Source organism: Chrysochloris asiatica, unplaced genomic scaffold (assembly GCF_000296735.1).
Source record: "Chrysochloris asiatica unplaced genomic scaffold, ChrAsi1.0 scaffold00001, whole genome shotgun sequence".
Lineage (NCBI taxonomy): Eukaryota > Metazoa > Chordata > Mammalia > Afrosoricida > Chrysochloridae > Chrysochloris > Chrysochloris asiatica.
Window position 1 is genome coordinate 4,155,657 of NW_006408519.1, and position 21,606 is coordinate 4,177,262.

At 39.3% G+C, this 21,606-nt stretch overlaps 1 protein-coding gene across 5 annotated transcripts in view; it reads left to right on the plus strand.

Annotated features, from left to right (window-relative positions):
- RIMS2 (regulating synaptic membrane exocytosis 2) overlaps positions 1 to 21,606 on the plus strand; it is a 738,459-nt gene that overhangs the window by 708,071 nt on the left and 8,782 nt on the right. For 4 of the 5 annotated variants that reach the window (XM_006830627.1, XM_006830628.1, XM_006830629.1 and 1 more), the window contains one exon: positions 18,261 to 18,402. In XM_006830627.1, the coding sequence (XP_006830690.1) occupies positions 18,261 to 18,402 (142 nt within the window). The remainder of the gene's footprint in view (positions 1 to 18,260; positions 18,403 to 21,606) is intronic. The other variant, XM_006830631.1, reaches the window with a different exon arrangement.

Consider the following 21,606-nt stretch of genomic DNA (forward strand, 5'->3'; position numbering starts at 1 on the left):
ATCTGTTCTTCAGATGATCTTTAAATCCAGGTGGGATATAATCAAGGTCAGGAAAGTAGCACTGAGGAATTGTTTCCCATCAGGACAATATACCTGCTCATTTGTTCAATGTTGTCAGAGCTTTCCTGTAAGAATTTCATTGGAAACATCTTACCCCATCCAGCCAACAGCCCTCATCTTGCTCATTCAAACTTCTTTTTGTTCCCTGAACTCAAAGAGCATTTTAAAGGAATTTGATTTGAATCCCTTGAAGATGTTTAAAACAATTGTTTTGACATGATACAGATCAAAAAGCACAGACTTCTTCAGGACACGATTGTTGTTGTTAGGTGCTGTCGAGTCTGTTCCTACTCAGCTACCCTGTATAGGGTTTCCAAGGAGTGGTTGGTGGGTTTGAACTTCTGACCTTGTGGTTAGTAGTCCAGTGTTTCTCCTACAACGCCACACCAGGACTCCTCAGGGAAGGGTTAGTAAGATGGAAGCATTGCCTTCAGAAATGTATAAACCTAGATGGAGACTACACCGAGAAACAATAGTTTCACATTTTGCTATTTTTGTTTAATAAGGTTTTTAGGATTTCATAGCAACTTTTAGACTTACCTTCATATAATCAAACTATATGATCATATGTTACATATCTTTGTTATTATTGGCAATATTTATACCTCATAAGTACTCAACACATTTAGTGAATAAATAAATGAGCACAACACAGTCAGTTTTCATGTTTATGTCATGGAATATTAGGTCTGGAAGAGACCATATCGATTAAACTGCTATTTCATTCTTTGCAAGCATAGCATGCTTGAGTGTAGTGTTCTTTGTGCTAAACCCGGCAGTTGTTTATACTTACCTCCATACAAACTGGTGGGGGGGGGGTGTACCCTGAGTCAGTTCTGACTCATAGTGACCCAGCAGAAAGCCTCCTCTTTCTAGCACAGAGCAGCTAACAGATTCAAACTACCAGTATTGGCAGTTAGCCACCCAGCTTATAATCCACTACGCTAGCAGAGTGCCTCCCATATAAACTAGGAATATGTTTTTTATCATAAACCGTTCAGGACACATGCAGTAAGTATGTTTCATTCAGAGTGCCTAGTTTCAATCAACAAAAACCAACCCTGGCAATTTAAGCAGAAAAGGTATTTGTTAAGGAATGTTGGATGGCTCCAAGAATCTCTAGGGAAGCTGGAGAACCTAAGCTAACAGATAGGAATGGCGTCCAGAACAACCCTCCAGAATGAATCCCGCTGTATTCCCGCTGCTGCTCAGCACAGACTTGCAGCTTGCTCTGCTGATGCACTGGCTATGGATATGACTCCTGGAAACTTCATACCATGACCACAGCCCTTACTAAAACAGAAACCTGTGGTGTGTCTACTTCTTCATTTCAGAGGCTTCAGATTCAAAATTTGGCATGATGCTACCTAACCAGCTAAGCCTCAGCCATATGTTCATGCTCTAATACAAGTTGTAAACGTGACACCTGGCAGTTTTAGTGTCTACAATTGGAGGAGGAACTATTTCCTGTCTGCCATTTCATATCACATCACCTAGGAAGAGAGCTGGAATGCTGATAACCCAAAAATCAAACAAGTATCCATTTCATGACAGAGTTATTTTATATTATGTAATTATTTTACATTAAACACTATGAGGTTTGGCATATTTGGTCATTTCTAGTTTTTCTGGCACTGTAGGGTATGCACTGGACTGCTAACTTCAAGGTGGTGGCTCAAACCCACCAACTGCTCCTCAGAAATTCTATGCAGGATATCTATGAGTCAGAGTGACTCTACAGCTCTTAACAACTACAATGATTTTTTTTTTTTTTTAATGATAGTTTACCTTTGATTATTTTCCTGTTTATTCAATAACCATAACTGGACAGGAAAGGAAAAACAGATGCAAGGAACTATATTTTTCAATTTTAAATTTTTATACAGATTTGATCACCCAAATATTCAAGCACACTGTGCACCCTTATATAGCCATTCCCTCCCCCAGAAAAACTACCTTATGATCCCACCAATTTATTGCATGCATATTGAAATCTAGGATCTTTGAGTAGTATGTAGCCCCCTCTCTCATACCCAAATATGACTTTTCTGGTTATGGTTACCCATAAGACAAAAGACAAGTTATCAACCTTCAATCCAATTTGAACAGTAGAGTAGCAATATTGTTGTAATTGTTATTAAGTGCCATCAAGTAGGTTCCAACTTATAGTGACGCTGTATAGGGTTTCTGAGGAATGGCTGGTGAGTTTGAACCACTGACCTTACAGTTCAAACTGACCTTGAGGCCAAGTCCTTATCCTGTGGTACCACACCAGGATTCCATAGTAGCAATAGGATAGCAAAGAAAATTCCCATTTAAGGAAAAAAAAAAAGGAAACGCTCACAAGACAGTCATTTATTTATTGAAATTATCCAATCACACTGGATAAAAAGGGCAAAGATCTGGCTACCCTGGCTCTGTTCTCTGAGAGAGAAGTGTCTTTCCTTTATCCTCCAGAGCCACAAAGGTTTACATTAAGGAATGGTCCTTTATTGGAGGCTGCAAAACATTCATAACCTGCTTCTTGTTAGTGCAGGTTGGGAACCAAGTGGTTACTTAGAACTTGAACATACTTTTGTGAGGTGGAATGGATATGATTTTTTTTATATCAAAGCCAAATCAAAGCCATTGTCGTCAAATCGATTCCAACTCTTAGCAGTCCTAAACGGCAGCAGACCTACCCGCTAGGAATGCTAAGGCTGTACTCTTTACTGAAGCTGACCGCCACTTCTTCCTCCCTTGGAGTAGCTGGTGGTTTTAAACTTCTGATGTTAGTTAGCCAGCAAGCATTTAACTGCTTGTTCCACTAGGGCTCCTTTTGCTATTCTGGTCCTTTAAGAATTTGGTAGCCTTATAGTCTGTTTTCTTCTAGTAGATTTCAAATATAACTAACTACTAACAAACACTTCACTAGACAAAGGTTTGAAGCCTGAAGATTCCTGCCTTTTACTTTCTAACCTCTGTGCGCTGCCCACTTCCTTAGTTCTCAGCTTAATGGCACCCACTTGAGATCATCTGAACAAAATGGATTTGAGTAGGAAAGCAAACCCTTCATCCAGTTTGGCCAGCAGGTTCTCCTCCTTTGTATGGCCAATGTTACTTATGCATAGGTTCTTCCTACAAGATCAGAATCATTTCACATATTCTAGTCATTTTTCAAATAAGAGTTTTCAGAACTCTTTCAAGTAGATTATAGTACCCAGTCCAGATTCATCATTTATTAATTGTCAGCTGATGGGTTTGAACCGATGACCTTGCAGTTACCAGTCCTGTGGTTATCCTATGGTGCCACACCAGGACTTTAAACACCTTTATGTGTGGCACCGTAGGATAAGCACTGGTATGGTACCATAGGATAAACACTGGAACACAGGGTCGACTTGAACCCAAGGTCAGCAGTTCAAATTCACCAGTCACTCCTATATAAGAAACCCATTACAGGGTCACTATGAGTCAAACATGACTCAATAGCACTTTAATAACAACATGTATGGCACCGGAGTCCCGGTGTGGTGCTGTAGGATAAGCACCGTACTGCTAACCACAGGTCGATGGTTCAAACTCACCAGTCACTTCTTGGAAACCCTGTTGTTATGTTGTTAAATTCTTTATGTCATTTATGACCCCATATAGGGTTTCTGAAGAAGCTCTGGTAGCATAGTGGCTACAAATTGGGCTGCAAACCTTAAGGTCAGCAGTTTGAAACTACCAGCTATTCTGTGGGAGAAAGATGAAGCTTTCTGCTCCTGTAAAGATTTACAGCCTCAGAAACCCTGTACAGGGTCGTTATGAGTCGGAACTGACTCCACGGCATATAACAACAACAACAACAACAAATAGGGTTTCTGAGGTTGTGCATCTTTGTGGGAGCATAAAGCCTTATCTTTCTCCTGTAGAGTGGCTCTAATCACTGACCTTGTGATTCTCAGTCCAGTGCTTATTATACAGAGCCACATCGTTCCCCAGGAAACCCTACATAGGATCACTATGAGTGGAATGGACTCAGTGATGGCACTTAGTAGTAACATACGTCATATATGAGGCCTGGTTTATTGTTGCAGGATAAGTACTGAACTGCTAACCATAAGGCTGGAAGTTCAAACCTACCAGCCTCTTCTTGGAAACCCTATACAGGGTCCCTGTGAGTTGGAACTGACCCCAAGGCACTTAACAACAACAGCAAACATTATGTAAAGGAAGGAACCCTGCTGTGTAATGGGCTAAGCATTGGACTACAAATAGCAAGGTCAGTGATTCAAACTCACCAGCCACTCTATGCGAGAAAGATGACGCTCTCTGCTTCATTAAAGATTCACTGTCTCAAAACCCTAGGGAGCAGTTCTGTTCTATGCTGTAGCGTGGCTCTAACTTGAAATTCACACTAGCAATGGGTTTGGTTTGAGGTTTATATGCCAGATACTTTATGGCACAGGCCAGGTATGATCCCAACTTTGCAGAAAAGATGTTGGAGCTTCAGAAAGATAGCTATTTTACAAAAAAAATCAGGTAAGAACTTAAACTCCTATCTGATTCTAAAATGGCATACTCTTCTCACCATAAAATACAACCTCAAACTTTGAGAACTAAGAAGAGACTGTTGGCAGATATGTACATTAAAAATAAATAAGTAAAGCCTAAGAATTAGGGGCCATTTTCTGAATAGTTATAGTTTGGATCTAAATAGTTTGGAGTGGACTAATTTCTGACGAGCTTTGATTTAATTCCTTTTAGTGTCACAGTGGTGTGGTGCTGTAGGATAAGCACTGGACCACAAGGTTGGTTTGAACTGCAAGCTCTGCATTTCAAACTAACCAGCCACTCCTTGGAAACCCAACACAGGGTCACTGTGAGTTGGAACTGACTCGATGGCACTTGATACCAACAAGTGTCATAATAGTGTCCTTGTGTGGTGCTGTAGGATTGGGCTGCTAACTCCAAGGTCAACAAGTCAAACCCACCAGCCACTCCTCAGAAACCCTACTCAGAGGATCGCTCTGAGTTTGAACGGACTAGAAGGCACTTCACAACAATAACCACCGTGTCATAACAGCCCCGCCAGACAGTCGGAACAAGAGAGTATCATCTTGTATTTAAATGTGTGGAGAATTCCAAGGTAATAGCTGTACTTTTATGGGGGAAATAAATGATATTATTTAACTACCAAGAGTTATAACCTTGGTTTTGTTTCTCATTAAACATTAGAGATTCCAATTACAGAAAGTCAAATTGGACTCATTGTTGTGGACCTCTGGCACACCCCCCTTTGTTATGACCTTAAAGAGGTCAAGGTCCTCTGTAATAACACATGGTGACCAATCCCCAGGTTTTCACAATGTATTGAGTACTGTTTGGGTGCTGTGGTGTCATTTGATGACATCTGTACTTCTTGGCATAGGTAGGTTCAAAGTGACATGCTCACATAAAAATGCATATGCGTGTTGAGGGAATAACTATTTCTAGTCCATTTTTTCCTAAGTACACATTGCCATCATGTTCACAACGTTAGAAATCAGCAATAAAGCTGATGTTTCTCATTTTGTATAAGAGACTATGAGAGTATAAATGGTTTGAATCTTCACTCTGTTCATAAAAAATGTTTATTTTGAGATTATGTGGAAACATAGGAAAAGCAGGCCATGAGGTCTCTGATTACTTTGGATTTAGAAATTAGTGTTCAAAAACCTTAATTGAAGACAGGAGTCAGCATGCTGGAAGAAGTATGGGTAGACTTTGAGATTGTCAAGACGTGGGTTCAAAACTTCACCTCTATTACTTGTCAGTATTGTAACTTGGACAATGTCCTCCTATGCTACATAATAGTAACAATAATCATGATGCATAGTAGAGACAGATGGATTCTATACTGACACTGTCTTGCACACAGTAGTCACTCAGGAAATAATATCTCCTTCCTTCCCTTGATCTCAATTTAGGCATTGAGTTTCCTCAACTCTTATTTTAAGCATACAAAACAAGAATAGTACAATGAACATCTACAAAATAGACTGACCAATTCACTTCTCTCTCTCTCTCTCTACACACACACACACACACACACACACACACACACACACACACACACACTACCTGCTGCCATTTAGTCATTTCAGACTCACAACGACCCTGTGGGACCGAGTAGAACTACCCCATACCAAGTACTCAACTGCGAACAAGATTAGCAGTTGGAGCCCACCAGCCACTCCATGGGAGATTCTGCTCCCACAAAGATTTACAGACTTAGAAACACTATACAGGGTCACTGTGAGTCAGAACCAACTCAACGACACTTAACAACAACAGTCTTTATGGAAGCAGGCTGCCACACCTTTGTCTTGTGGGTTCAAACTTCTAACCTTTCAGTTAGCAGCCACTGGGGCGTTCTACATATACATGGAATGTGGTTTTGCTGAACTATTTTACAATAAGTGGCAGACATTATGGCACGTCACTCCTGAACACACACAAAACCTTAGATAAACAAGAAAATGAGTTCCAGTAAAGCATATACTCTAATATTCTTTTGTTACTCTAATTTGTGTTTAATTGTCCCCAAAATGTTTTTTTTTTTTACAGCTTTGGTTATTTTTGTTGCGCTCTACAAACCAGGACCTAGTCACGTTTCATTTACTACATTTGATTGTTGTATCTCTGTAATATTTTTAAGTCTGAAACAATGTTGTTGTTGTTTAGTGCCATCTAGTCAGTTCTGACTCATAGCGATCTATAGGTTTCTTAGGAGTGACTGGTGGGTTTGAATCACCGACCTTGCAGTTAATAATCCAGTGCTTATACTTTTTATTTTTTTCCCCCATGGCTTTGACTTTTGAAGACCTCAGACCAACTTGTCCCGTATTTGTCCAAAATTCTGTTCCTCATGTTTCCTATAAAACTAGAAGTTAGGTCTAGAGACATGGTTATATTCAGGTTCAACTCTTAGGAAGGAGTCCTGGTAACACAGTGAGTTAATCATTGGTCTGCTAACCACAAGCCCGACTGTTCAAAGCTACCAGCTGCACTGAGGGGAAAAGATGAGGCTATCTGCTCCCACAAAGTTTTACAGTCTTGGAAACTCTGTGGAAAAGTTCTGCTATGTCCTGTAAGGAGTTGAAATCCACTCTGAGGCAGTGGGTTGTTGTTGAAACTTCTAAGTGAGATTGTGCACTTGATACTGCCAGTCGGTAGTCAAGTAACGTTACTTTTCTTGTCCTTCGACATTCTAACTTGTCTTATCTGATAAGATCCTCTTATCCAATGTTAATATCTATTGCCAATCCATGCCTGAATCATTTATTACATTGGGAGTAACCATTTTATTTAAAATTTTTATTTCAAACATAAACCTATTTTAATAAATAGATTAAAAATATATGCTAACTCTGTGAGCTTTACATTATAACCTATAGTATCAGTTACATTTAGTATTAGTGACTTATTTTAATATATTAAAAACTATTTTACTTTTGATTTTTTCTATAGACAATTATTTTCAACTTACATATTGCTTTTTTTTTTTAAGTTAATGATTGTATGTTTTTTCTTTTTCTTTCTTTTTTTGCTTTTTATTGTGAATTGAGTGAAGGTTAACAAATAAGATCATCAGCTTTCCTTTCAACCAATCATACGTTTTGTTTCATATCAAAGATTACTCTCCCCTTGCTGCAACAACAGTTATCCTGCTTCCTCCTTGTGGCTTCCTTTTTACATCTTATATTTCACATATAAACAAAGCAAAAGTATTTGATATACACATACAAAACACAAAATATGTATCCATTTAAATGTCCAAAGGGCACATTTTGCAAGCTGGCCTCCTTCCCACAGGCACACAACACAGCCTTTCTCAGTCCCTGGGCCTAGAGTCCTCAGCTGCTCTGTCTCTATGCCATTGCCTCTGCCACTGTCTCTACAGTCACTGCTTTTCTGGGTAGGATCTCATGCTCCACCCATACTCTTCCATCTCAATGGTCCTGGGATCGTCTGTTCCTGAAATGAAAGATGAACTATGCCCCCTTTTAATTCTACAATTATAGCTGTGACAATCAGCAATTAATCCTGCGCTAACAATTACCTACAGTTGAACCGTAAACTCCTGTCCCAGTTCTCATCCATTCGCTTTCACCAGATCCATCTGGAAAAGATGAAAACTGTTCAGTGGGCATTCTACCTTACTCTCCTCATTCTGAAACTAAGGATACGCATGAAAGCTTGTCAGCCAGCCACTTCATTCCCTCCCACACACATTTAGTTGTTGTTGAGTGTCATCCAGTCAGTTCTGACTTATAGTGACCCTGTAGAGGGTTTTTGAGGAGCAGCTGGTGAGTTTGAACCGCCAACTTTGTTGTTCAAATTGACTTTGTGGTCCAATGCTTTCTCCCACAGCACCACACGAGGGCTCCCCATTTTTGATAGCCAATGTCTAAATCACCCATCCCTGTCAACCCAGTGCACTGTGGGAACAAGCTTGATCCTTGATATGAAAAATCTTTCTATTTTGTTGCAATTTTGAGCAGCTGCATCCATAAGTAAAGGTCTAGTTCATCAAATTATAGCAATTTATACTTCTCACAGTATCAAGCATCTTTATCTCCATCTGGTTGAACTAGCCATCCAAGCTAGGTCAAATGGGTACTAGCTGCAAGTTTGGGAGTTCATGCACTCCACCCCTTACTTCAGACCATATGGCCACTTCACTCTCAGCTCTAGCCCCCAGTGGCTAGGTCAGTGCCCATGGGCTCAGGAGTTCACACACCTCCCTAAACTTTAGACCAGCCAGCCCTTTCTCCTCTTTCTCTCACCTCATGATCAACAGGTGTCAATGGAACACGGCCAAACTCAGCCCATGTCTTCATTGCTGCGTTTCCCCCACTTCCACTCACAGGTAGACCAGGATGGTCACCAGCGAGCATGCTAGTCTGCTTGAGGGTTCCCTTTGAGTTTCATTCTTTGAAGGGGACTTTTCTTGCCTTGATTGCTCCAAGGCAAACGACTTGCTTGATATTCTAACAGCCAAACAATCTGCTTTTTTTTTCACTCGTCTTTCAATAAGAGTTTTCTGTTCTTGCAGCCATTCTGGGTTTGTCTACATGTCTCTTCAAGTGGGAAAGTCCACTTGAGAAGGTTCTGGATGGGGCTCAGGATTCCACCTAAAATTCCATACTCCACAAAGGCTTAGCAAGAAGCCTATTTCCCTGGGCAAATTCTAATTATCCTTTTAGCGGATCCAATCAGTTATAGGCTAAAAACAGGCTTACAAGCTTTCTGTAATCCTAATTCCCAGTATTCATTTCTATCATACTTAAATGTCTGTTTTACAATAGTAAGCCGGGGAAACCATAGTGACTATATTTTGTTGTTGTTGTTAAGTGCCATTGAGTAAGTTCCTACTCATAGTGACACTGTATAGGATTTCCGAGGCTTTAAATATTTGTGGAAGCAGAAGACTTCATCTTTTTCTCCCCGAGCTTCTGGCAGACTTGAACTGTGGACCCTGTGGTTCTCAGTCCAGTGCTTAGCGTATGGAGCCACCATATTTCCAGTGACTATATTGTTGTTGTTAAGTGCCATTAAGTTGATTCTGACTCAGAGTGACCCTGTATAGGGTTTTCAAGAAGTGGCTGGTGAGTTTGAACTGCCGACCTTGTGGTTCACACTGACCTTACAGTCCAGTGCCTATCCTACAGTGCCGTGTCAGCACTCTAATGATTATATTAGTGAATAGATAAATACTGTAAGAAATTACACTACTTATCCATTAAAAATCCCTGGTGGCATGGTGGATTGTGCATTGGGCTACTAAGCAAAAGGCCCATGTTACAAACCCACCAACAGCTCCTGGAGAGGAAGACGGTGCCTCTGATTCTGTAAAGAGCCACAGCCTTGGGTGGCTATGAACCAACTTGATGGAAATGGGTTTGGTTTCTTGGTTTTGGCATATTAACTTCACCTACAGAGGGCAGACTAAAAGGAGTCCCAAAATAAAGGGATATTAGGAATGCAAGACATTAAAATCTACTTTCTGGAGGAGCTTAAGGAGAAATGATACAATGTGGCATTGGGCTGAAAAAAGCCTTTAGATAACAACTAAGGAAAGCTGAATAAAATATGGACTTTAGATAATCCTAATGTGTGAATATTCATGTACCATTTGTGACAAGTGTGCCACATTCATGAAAGATGTTAAAATGGGGGAAGATACCTGTTGATTATATTCGAATTCTCTGTCCTACCATCATAATTTTTCTATAAATCTAAAACTGTTCTTAAAAGTTAATTTTAAATGATTTTTAATGTACTTAAAATGTGCATTCAAAGTTTGACACCAATGATTAAATTTTCTTTTTACTTATTTATGAAACAAAGCCCATGAAAGCAATTATAAAATAGGATAGCACAATTTTAAATTTAGAGTTTTCATTAATTTATACCTGTATTCAAAATAATATTTTTTACACTATGATGGAAAAAAACAACAACAGAGAAATGTTTAAAAATGCAAAACCTCTTGTTTACAAGAGAATAGAATATTGTCTTTTGGTTGGTGGTGATTATATGCTCAGGAGTTGGTTCTGACTCATAATGACCTTGTATAGGGTTTGTTGTTGTTGTTGTTAAGTGCCGTCAAGTTGATTCCGACCCATAGCGACCCTGTATAGGGTTTCCAAGGAGCAGCTGGTGAGCTTCAACCATCGACTTTGCAGTTCAAATGACTTCACAGACTGATGCATTCGCCCACAGCACCACACCAGGACTACGAGGCTGTAAATCTTTATGGGAGCAGAAAGCTTCATATTTCTCCTGCAGAGTGGCTGGTGGATTCAAACTTTTGACCTTACGATTAGCAGCTCAGTGTGTAATTCATTATGCCACCAAACTCCTTGTCTATGGCTACAGTATATGTATTTGTCGGAGTCCTGGTGTGGTGCTGTGGGTTAATGTGCCATACTGCAAAGCCCTTTGAACTGCGAGGTCGGCAATTCAAGCTCACCAGCTTCTCCTTGGAAACCCTATACAGAGTTGCTATGGGTCGGTATTGACTCGACAGCACTTAACAACCATAACATATATATTTTTCAGGATAGGCTAGCTATGTTGTAATAGCAAACAACTCACAATTATCAGTGGCTTACTTAACATAAAAAATTCATGTCGCATTCCTACTTGTATCCATTAGCAGTCATAAGTATTGCTGTATTGAGGGCCTCAAGCTGATAAAGGCACCCTGCTCGTGTGTGCTTCCATACTCACAAACGCAGAGCAAAGGGAACGTGGTAAATCACATGCGAAAACTTCTGCCTCTCTTTTTTTTTTTTTTGAGAGTTGAATTATTTTTATTATTGTCAACCCTAACAAGCATAAAATACAAGTGCATAAATTGCTATATACATTCTTAGCAATCTATCATGACAGTATTTACCCCCCACCCCCTCACCTCCCGCTTTGAAATCTTGCAAATCAACCTCTTTCGCATCTTGATATAAAAATCTGCTGGTGGGAAGTTATGTCAGAGGGAAGGGCTGGAACTGTGCTGAAGGCAATTCTTTACAATGTATTCAAGTTATAACGAAGCACACTTATTTAATTATTTATTTTGGTATATCGTATCACTAGTAACATGTACTTGATGTTATCATTCTCATTGCAACCCCTAAAGACAAATAAAGATTGGATTTATAGAGATACCTATCACAAAAGGCAATGATGAGAAAACCGTTTTTTTAAAAATGAGGTATGTGACTTAAGTCAGAACCAACGTACACCAGAGTCCTCAGAATGGAACTACCTTAGAAAGTCGGGGACATCCTGTACTTAAGGTTGGAGGACATTATTAGAGCAAAAAGTGGAATTTAATTAAATTTGAAATTGTTAATTGTTTTGGTTTTGTGAAAATGAACTAACCACACAGGACCTCAACTTTCTCATTCCTACAAGTGAGTGGATAATCTGCAAAGGTACACTGGACCCCGAAGATTGCTTCTAAAATATTGAATTGAAAATTTCAGGAATTCTAATTTTTAATGCATACTTAAAATTATTGCAACGTAATGCAAATGGGTTCTCTAGAAAGTGGCTCTTTTGTTTAAAATGGTAAAATATTCCTTTATTACCTTAAGTCAAATTTTCTGCATCAGTCAACCAGTGTTCAACATCTTTGATTCCATAGTATTGTTTCCATATTCAAGAGAATCCTGCATCCTAAGCAAATCTGTCTGTAATAGATGATGAGATCTCCCAGGTGAGAGCAAACAGGAATGAGTTCTGAGGGTCCAAGATTTGGAAAGAGGCCATGCCATTGAGTTTAGTGTTTCAAAGTGAACTTGGACTTGGGCTTTGGAGAGTTTCCAAAGTCAGTAGCAGGGAGAACTGTTATCAGTTCTTTTACAGGGTTTTTGGTTTTCGGATATTGTTATGGGAAATTAACCCCTTGGTCTTTTATTTAACCAAGGAGCTTTCTTTGAATACAGAGAGTGCCAAGTAATGAGTCATCAAATGAGTAGAACAGAATAACAAGGACACCTCCTGTGCCCTGCTTTCTGCCTGTGAGGTTTTGCAATTCAAGAACTTGATTCTTACCTGCAGGAATGCTCTCCAAAGGCACTTTGCCTTAAAATATCTACCACCAAAGTGACTTGGTTCAACAACAAAATCTGGGCCTTAGTGCTAAGATTTGCTACCTGAGTGTTCTTAAACATCTCATTATGCACACAAACATTTGAATGTGCATATTTGTTTGTGTGTGGTACATATACATGGGGGAAAAAAATCATGGCTGTTACATTTTTTAAAAAATTTGGGTTGGTCCACCTGCAAAGCAACACGGTTTATTAATTCATGGTCGTGTATGTTGTAAATCAGCCTGGTATGACTAGGGTTTCTGCTCAGGGTTGTGGTTGTTAAATGCCATCAAGTCGGTTCTGACTCATAGACACCTGTATAGGGTTTTCTTGGAGCGGCTGGTGGTTTTGAATTGCCGATCTTGAGGTTAGCAGTTCAGTGCTTATCCTACAGCGCCACATCAGGACTCCTGCTCAGGGTTATCAGATGGCTAAAATCAATGTCAGTTGGTCGGAGTACTTGTCTGAAGAAGGCTCTGGGAAAACTCCATTTCCAAGCTCCTGCAGGTTGTGGGCACAATCCAGTTGTGGCTGTAGGCTTAGGGTCCAGTGTTGATTTCAATAACTAGAGGTCACTCTCAGGTCCTTGACGTGCTGCCCTTCCACTGTCAAGCCAGCAAGAGTGCATTGAATCATCTCTCATCTTCTTTTTCGGGACATTCCGCTTTTTAAGTGTTTCTGTGATTATGTTCGGCCCACTGGGCTAATTTTCCTATCTAAGGATCCACTGATGAGTAAATTTAATTACATCTTCAGAATCCCTTTTTCTGTGTAAAGTAACAAAGTCACGGGGGCACCTTCGATTTCTGCCTACACACTTAGTTTATGAAGACATTTCACCCTTATATTTATTCAGTATTTATGAAACTGAATAGATGAAGGCATTTGAAACATTAAAAGTGAAATCACTATAAAAATTATATATACAGACTAAATTCCTTTTACTGTGAATGTGACCCAAAGTTTTGTAGTGCTGAAAAATTACTTTTTAAATAAGTCTAAATGAATCAGGAAAGGTCATTTTGAAAGACATGCTTTATTAAAGGATTATTCTTAAATGCTTACAATGCTTAGTAAATTAGCTAGAATCATATCCATCAGATGACAGCAAGTAGCATGTCTCCTCCATGTATCATGGTCTTGTCCAGACACTAATGAATGCTACATGCTCGTAGAGGTTAGAGTTAAAAAGATCAGATCATGTTCCCCCAATGCCATCCTCTTCACAGATGAGGCAGGCTATGACTCAGAGAAGCTGAGTGGTGGTAGAAGCTGGCCTAGAACACACATTTTCTTATTCTCTATCTAGTAATAAGATAGTGCAGTGGCCTTGTAGTATAAGCACTGGACTGAGAACTACAATGTTGGCGGTTCAAGCCCACCAACTGCTCAGCAAGAGAAAGATGAGCCTTTCTGCTCCTGTAAAGATTTCTAGCCTTGGAAACCCTATTCAAGGTCACTATGAATTGGTGTGGCACTGTGGGCTAATACGTCAGACTGCAGTCATTTGAACTGCAAGGTTGTTAGTTCAAGCTCACCAGCTGCTCCCTGGAAACTCTATACAGGGCCGCTATGAGTTGGAATCAACTTGACAGCACTTATCAACAACAACAATGAGTTGGAAATGACTGGCGGGCACTTAACAACAATAATCTGGTAATAATAATAGTACCACTAACTGAAGTTGTTTGTTTTTTAATGTAGTAGGCACTAGTTCATGCACACTTTAATTACATTATTTTTGCTAATCTTTACAAAAATCCTATAAGGTAGGCATCATTATTATTTCACAGTTTGAGAAAATGACTCACAGGATAAATAACCTATGTGATCAAGGTCGCCCAGTTTGTAAATGACAGAGGGGAAATCCAGAGAGTGGTAATCTGACAATGGAGCATAAAGTAGTCATGGAGTTAGAACGGCACTGTAAGAGAAGATTGATCCACAAGATCAGCAGTTCAAACTAACCAGCCACTCCTTGGAAACCCTGTACAGGGTTGCTATGAGTCGAAAATGATGGAACGGTACTTAACAACAACAATATTCTGAACTAAGCTGCATTACCACTGCACCATGATAGGTTGGCTGTTGAAAACCACCCCGCCCCTTTGGGAGAAATCTATTTCCTTAATGGTTACAGCAAAAAAAAACCTGTGGGGCAGTTCTACTCAGTCACATATGATCATTATGGGTTGGAATCAACTTTCCAACACTCAACAACAACAACAACAACACCAAGCTGAATGAGCTACCAACATGGTTATATTCTGACAATAAGGTAATAGCAGTGAATGTGGAATCAGGAGACTGTATACAAAACTGTGTTTCTATCACTGATTAGACAACTTCATCCTTCAATACCTTATCTAAAATGGGAATTGTTAGAGTTGCTATGAAGAGGATGCATGTGAAAAGGACTATAGTTACTCTGACAAATAGTGGGTTCTCATTACTCTATATTAGCCAAATTTTACTATGGCATTGCAAAGACCATAGCCAGCGACTTTCAGGAACCTTCTTACTTTTGCAAGTCATACATATATGTTTTCTTTACATGTCTTACTTCTACATTTTCAAATTTCACTAATGTGTATGTCTCACTTGATGGTGATTTTTTTGTTCTCAAGGGCATGTTCATAGGAGGTAGAACATTGAAACCATACGGGAGAGGCTGGGATTCAGCCACATCCCCTCACATCAGCCTAACATTTTCCATGAATCCATTTCATACCCAGAAAAAAAATTATTCCTTTTTGATGGGACCACTGATAAATTAGATATATGATATATGATTACCATATAATAAATATTAGATATATGATCACCAAGGCCTACACTGCCTCCTCATCTTTTTTTGTTGTTGTTTTTGCCATTTTGCCCTATTTTATGTTTGAGTGATTTTCTTTTTCTACTACACTATTTGAAAGTAAACTGTAGACATTATGTATCACACTTCAGTCAGAATGCTTGCATCTCCTAGTGATAAGAAAATTCCCCTTTACAATAGGTATTATTCTATATGTTGTTGTTAAGTGCTATCAGGTTGGTTCCAAGTCATAGCGACACTGTATCAGGTGGGTTTCAATCGCAAACCTTGTAGTTAGCACTCCAGTGCTTATCCTACAGCACCACACCAGGACTCCATATATTATATATAAAATAATAATATTATTTACATAAGAAGATTAACAATGATTTCCTCATCGCATCTAGATTCAGATTTTCCCCATTGGCCCTAAAATTGTTTGTATTGTGTTTTGTTGTTAGGTTTTTTTTCCAAGCTGGAAATCAGTCGGTGCACACTCACAGCATGTGATGGTCACTTTGCTTTGTTGCATTTCATCCTGAACAATCTCCCTTGTTTAGTTTACTTGTTTCTTTTCATGATGTTGACTTTCTGAAGAAACTAGGCCAGTTGTTTGAACACTGTCCCATGGACTGGGCTGATCTGATTTGTTTCCTCATTGTATCATTTATCTTGTTACTCTATCCCTTGCCTCTAAGCTGGCCATTGGTTCCAAAGACCCAATTGGATTTCAGTTTTGTATTTTTGTCTGGAGTAACTTGACAGGTGATAATATGTATCTTATACTAGTAGGGTCATGTAGTAGCCTAACTACAAAAACTACAAAGTTTGATCTCTTGGTTAGGATGGGGGTAGCTGGGTTTCCCTGTGTTCAAGTACAGTTTTCCTCTTTTAAACGATTATAGCTAATTTGTGAAATGATTATTTGGCTCGTCTCCCTTTTCCACCCTTCCATCTAATGATGTTAACATCCATTGATGAGTCTTTCTGAAACTGTTTATTATATTTGACATCACAAATTGATAATTTTTGAACTTTGTTATTTCTTTTCCATAATTCAACTGATGTTTCTCTATAAAGAAGAGCTCTCCTCATCAAAGGGGGATCCTTTACAACCTCCTGAAGTCCATATCAGTACAACATGTTTATTATCGATTATCTAAGCTACTAGCCTTACATTATGGGACTGAGGTGTTGATCAGTCATAATTTCTTTTCCTATATAGTTTTTAAAGCATATTGATATATACATTAAAGTTTGCAGTGAATAATAGATAAAACTTAAAGCAGTGCTTCAAAATGGTAACAAGTAACATAAGAGGCTTGGTGAAAATGGGTTTTCATAAATCACTGGCAATACCAATGTAGATAAATAAGTTTTTATTAATCTAAAAAAACATTGTGACAAGACACTAAACAAGCTTACCATATGGATGTATCCCAAAGAGGTAATTATATGAAGTGTCAGTGTGGATAAGTATTTCAGCCTAACAAGAAGTAAATAAATGCAAATAATTTGGACTCTAGCCTCTTGCTCCAGTTGTCTCTGAAACTCTATCCTACCATTCGAGGCCCTTAATAATCTCAGCTCAGTTTCTTATATAACCTTTTATCCCAAGAGTCCTGAATGTGGTTGGGCTGTTGCACCATCCCTTCATATTCACATGGTCGTCCCAACTTCTGCACCTTTGTTTGTGCTGTTTCCCTCACCCAAAAGTGCACTCCTTGCTTCTCATTGAGTTCCAGTGTACCCATTTTTCAAGGCCAGCTTAAATCCTGCTCCCTCTATGAAGCTCTTTCCTCCCTGGCCTCTCCAGAGAACACTCTAACCTCTGTCTGTGGTACCTGATTTAGTTTCCTGTTTGCTCTTCTAAAGAGTCCTTGGGTGACACTAACAGTTAAGCCTTACTAATAACCAAAAGGTTTAGAGGTTTGTGCCTGCTTAGAGGCACTTCAGGAGACCCATCTGAGGCTCGGCTTCTGAAAGGTCACAGCTTTAAAACCGTGCGGAGCAGGTCTACTCTGCACGCATGCATGCGCTCGCTGTGAATCAAAGTTGACTTGTCTGAGACTAGCAACAGCAGCAACATTGGTCTACTAAATAAGCCTCGTTTCCAGACTATCGAAGATGCCTGTAGACAGTGACTACCCATGACCCTAAATTGCAAAACTCTTTTCGCATAACGTTCCTGAGTTTTCTCATTTCCCTTTGAGAATCTTCTAAAATTTTCTATAAGTTACCCCAGATATGAAGAAGCTGTTATCAAACAGGGTTCTCTCATTGTGTGACTTTCTTTGCCTTTTAATACCTATCACCTTAAAATCTAGATTTTCTTGTGAAAGTTAAAAATAGAATTTGAGAATTACTCACCACCTATTCTTTGTAAATGAAGGCCTAGTTTTTTACTATGACAAAAAGAAAAGGGGAGAGATAAATGTAAGGAAATCTGGCATTTAAATATTACAATGAAAACAAAGCTTACTTTACTTTACTTAGGTTGAACCTTTTATGTTCATTAGGTTACCAATTTGAACACTTGTCTTAAGTGGAAATGAAACAATGGAGATTTGTGCTTCTTACAGATTGTTTAGGAAAATGCCATCCCACTCAACAAGACATTGTCTTCAATATCTTCTCTCTCTGTCTTCTTAATAAGAGCACTTGGTATTTATTTATGCAGCTCTTTTCATCTGAGGATCTCAAAGCACTGGCGGACTTTTTGTGAGCTTGTTAACCACTTTGCATGACAAAACTATTACCCCTTTTGTTTTCTGACTCTGCAGAGGCAGGAGGCAAAAAGCTCCGCAGTACTGTCCAGAGAAGTACGGAGACTGGCCTGGCGGTGGAGATGAGGAACTGGATGACTAGACAGGCGAGCCGCGAGTCCACCGATGGCAGCATGAACAGCTATAGCTCGGAGGGAAAGTAAGTCAGGCCGGCTGGAATGGATGCCTCTTCCTGGCCTGGCTGGAGACTAACTTTTCTGTGCCCCAAAGCTGGTGCCCAGGCTGGGCAGCGCCATTTTCATTGTCACAGGCTGACTTTTCTGTGAAGAGCATTTCGCTCACCCCTGAATAATGTGACAGATCTTACTTTTTATATCAAGGGAAATAGATTTGGGGAGAAAGTGTTTGTAAGATGCTAACATGTGATTCTCACAGTATCTGCAGATAACACAGTGGGAACTTGCTTGACATCATTTATAGAAACACAAAAAGAATAAGTACTCAGGCCCCACCACCCAAACATACAATGCTAATTTTTCATCTTAGTTTGTAGAGTTACTACTTATTTTCATGCAATACTAAACAGTTCAGATAAGTAATAGTATTTTTTCTTGTTAAACCAAACTCACTGCCATCAAATTGATCCCCACTCATAGGGACCCTGTATAGGGTTTCCAAGGCTGTAAATCTTTATGAGAGCAGAAAGCCTCATTGTTCTCCCTCAGAGCACCTGGTGGGTTTGAACTGCTGACCTTGTGTTTGGCAGTCCAATACTTATCTTACAGTGTCACCAGTGCCTCTTTAGATAAATAGTAGTCCCCCAAGAAATGGCACAAAGAAAGTTGCTGAACTTTTTTTTTTTAACTCATTTACCTTTGCATCAGCTGTCACTAAGTTATTTTTTTAAAGCATTTGTCAAAATTATATAGCCCTGTGGCCAGAAAATTAGAAGTAAACAGTTGTGATCCACAAATGAATGACTCCTAGGACATTAATAGAGGAAAGTGGAGCTTACTCACCTCACCCTGCTGTCACCATGAAACCACTGGGTAACAGGTGTGGCCACTTCACAGATGTGAGGCCTTAAAGAGATGCTGGCATAGCTTGATAATATGCCCTAAGAATATTTTATCTCAGCAAAATCATATAAGTACAAATACGATTCTCATACATTTGTGGCTAGGGTTCTGCCACTCATCTTGTATTTTGTCATACTGTGGTTGCTTGTGTGTTGCTAGAAGTTATGCCACTAGTATTTTAAATACCAGCAGGGCCACCCATGGTGAAGACATTTCATCAAAGCTTCCAGAATAAGAAGTAGAGGCAGACCACTTCGGAATGGTTGTTGTTGTTGTTAAGTGTTGTCGAGTCGTTTCTGACCCATAATGACCCTGTATAGCGTTTCTGAGGAGCGGCTGATGAGCTTGAACCACCGACCTTGTGATTCAAACCAACTTTGCAGTCCAGCACATTAACCCTCAGTGCGACACCAAGAATGACTAGCCACTGAAAATCTTGTCAGATATAGAGAGACAGAAGATGAGCCCCTCAGGTTGAAAGGAACTCAAAATACAACTGAGGAAGAGTTGCCTCTTCATAGTAGACTTGGCCATAATGATGCAAATGGAATAAAGCTTTTGGGACCTTCATTTGCTGATGGGACACAACCCAATGAGGGCAAACAGGTGCAAGCAAGCATCCATTAATAATTGAAACATGGAATGTGTGAAGTATGACTGTAGGAAAATTTGAAGTTGTCAAAAATGAAATGGAACACAGAAAGACCAATAACCTAGACTTTAGTAACTTGAAATGGACTTGTATTGACCATTTTGAATCTGACAGTATATAGTTTACTATACCTAGAATGACAAATTGAAGAGGAATGGCAGTATATTCATTGTCATAATCTTTCTTGAAGTACAATGCTCTCTATGATAGGAAAAACAATATTATTATTATTCAAATTTATGTACCAACCACTAAACTAGTGATGATAAAATTGAAGAATTCTGCCAACTTCTTCACTCTGAAATTGATCAAATATGATCAAATATGCCATCAAGATACAATGGTAATTACTGGCAATTAAAATGCAAAGTTTGGAAGCAAAAAGTAATTGGAAAATATGGCCTTGGTGATAAATGATGCTGGAGATCACATGTTAGATTTTGCAAGACCAGTGACGTCTTCATTACAAATACCTTTTTAAAACAACATAAAAGACGATTATACACATGGACCTTAACCATATGGAACACACAGAAATCAAATTGACTGTATCTATGGAAAGAGACAGTGGAAAAACTCCATATCATCAGACAAAACTAGACTGTGGAACAGACTATCAATTGCTCATAAGCACATTCAGGCTGACGCTGAAGAAATTGAAAACAAGTTCACAAGAGCCAAAATATGATCTTGAACATATCCCACCTGAATTTAGAGACCATCTCAAGGACAGATTTGATGCATTAGATGCTAATGTCCGAAGCTCAGAAGATGACATAAAGAACATCATACAAAAAGAAAGCAAAAGATCATCAAAAAGTCAGGAAAGAAAGAAAAAAGAATAATGGATTCAGAAGTGACTCTGAAACTTGCTCTCCAGTGTAGAGATGCTAAAGCAAATGGAAGAAATGAGGAGGTCAGAGGTGAACAGAAAATTTCAAAAGACAGCTTGAAAAGACAAAGTCAGGTGTTACAATGAAATGTGCAAAGCGGAGTCGGAAAACCAAAAGGGAAGAACATGCTCAGTATTTATTTCACTGAAAGAACTGAAGAAAAATTCAGGCCTTGACTTGAAATATTGAGGGATTGTGTGGAGTCCTGGTATGGTGCTGTGGGATCAGCACTAGACTGCTAATCACAAAGTTGACAGTTCAAATCCACCAGCTGCTCCTTGGAAACCCTATGCAGGGTGGCTATGAGTTGAAACCAATTTGAAGACACTTCGTAACAAAATGGGCAAAATATTGAATGGTGCACAAAGCATCAAAAGAAGAAGGAATGTATACACAGTCGCTGTAACGAAAGGAAATGGTTGGTGTTCAACCATTTCAAGAGGTAGCATATGATCCAAAACCAATGGCAATGAAGGAAGAATCCAAGCTGCACTGAAGCCATTGGCTTTTTAAACAAGGCTCCAGGAACTGAGGGAATACAAATTGAAATCTTTTAACAAACTGATGCAGCACTACAAGTGCTCACTCATCTATGCCAAGAAATTTGGAAGACAGCTCCCTGACCAGCCAATTGGAAGAGATCCATATTCATGCCCATTCCAAAGAGGTAATCCAACAGAATGCACAAATCATCGAACATATCACTAAAATCACCTGCAAGTAAAATTCTTATGAAGCTACTTCAAAAATGACTGCAGCAGCACATTGATAGAGAACTT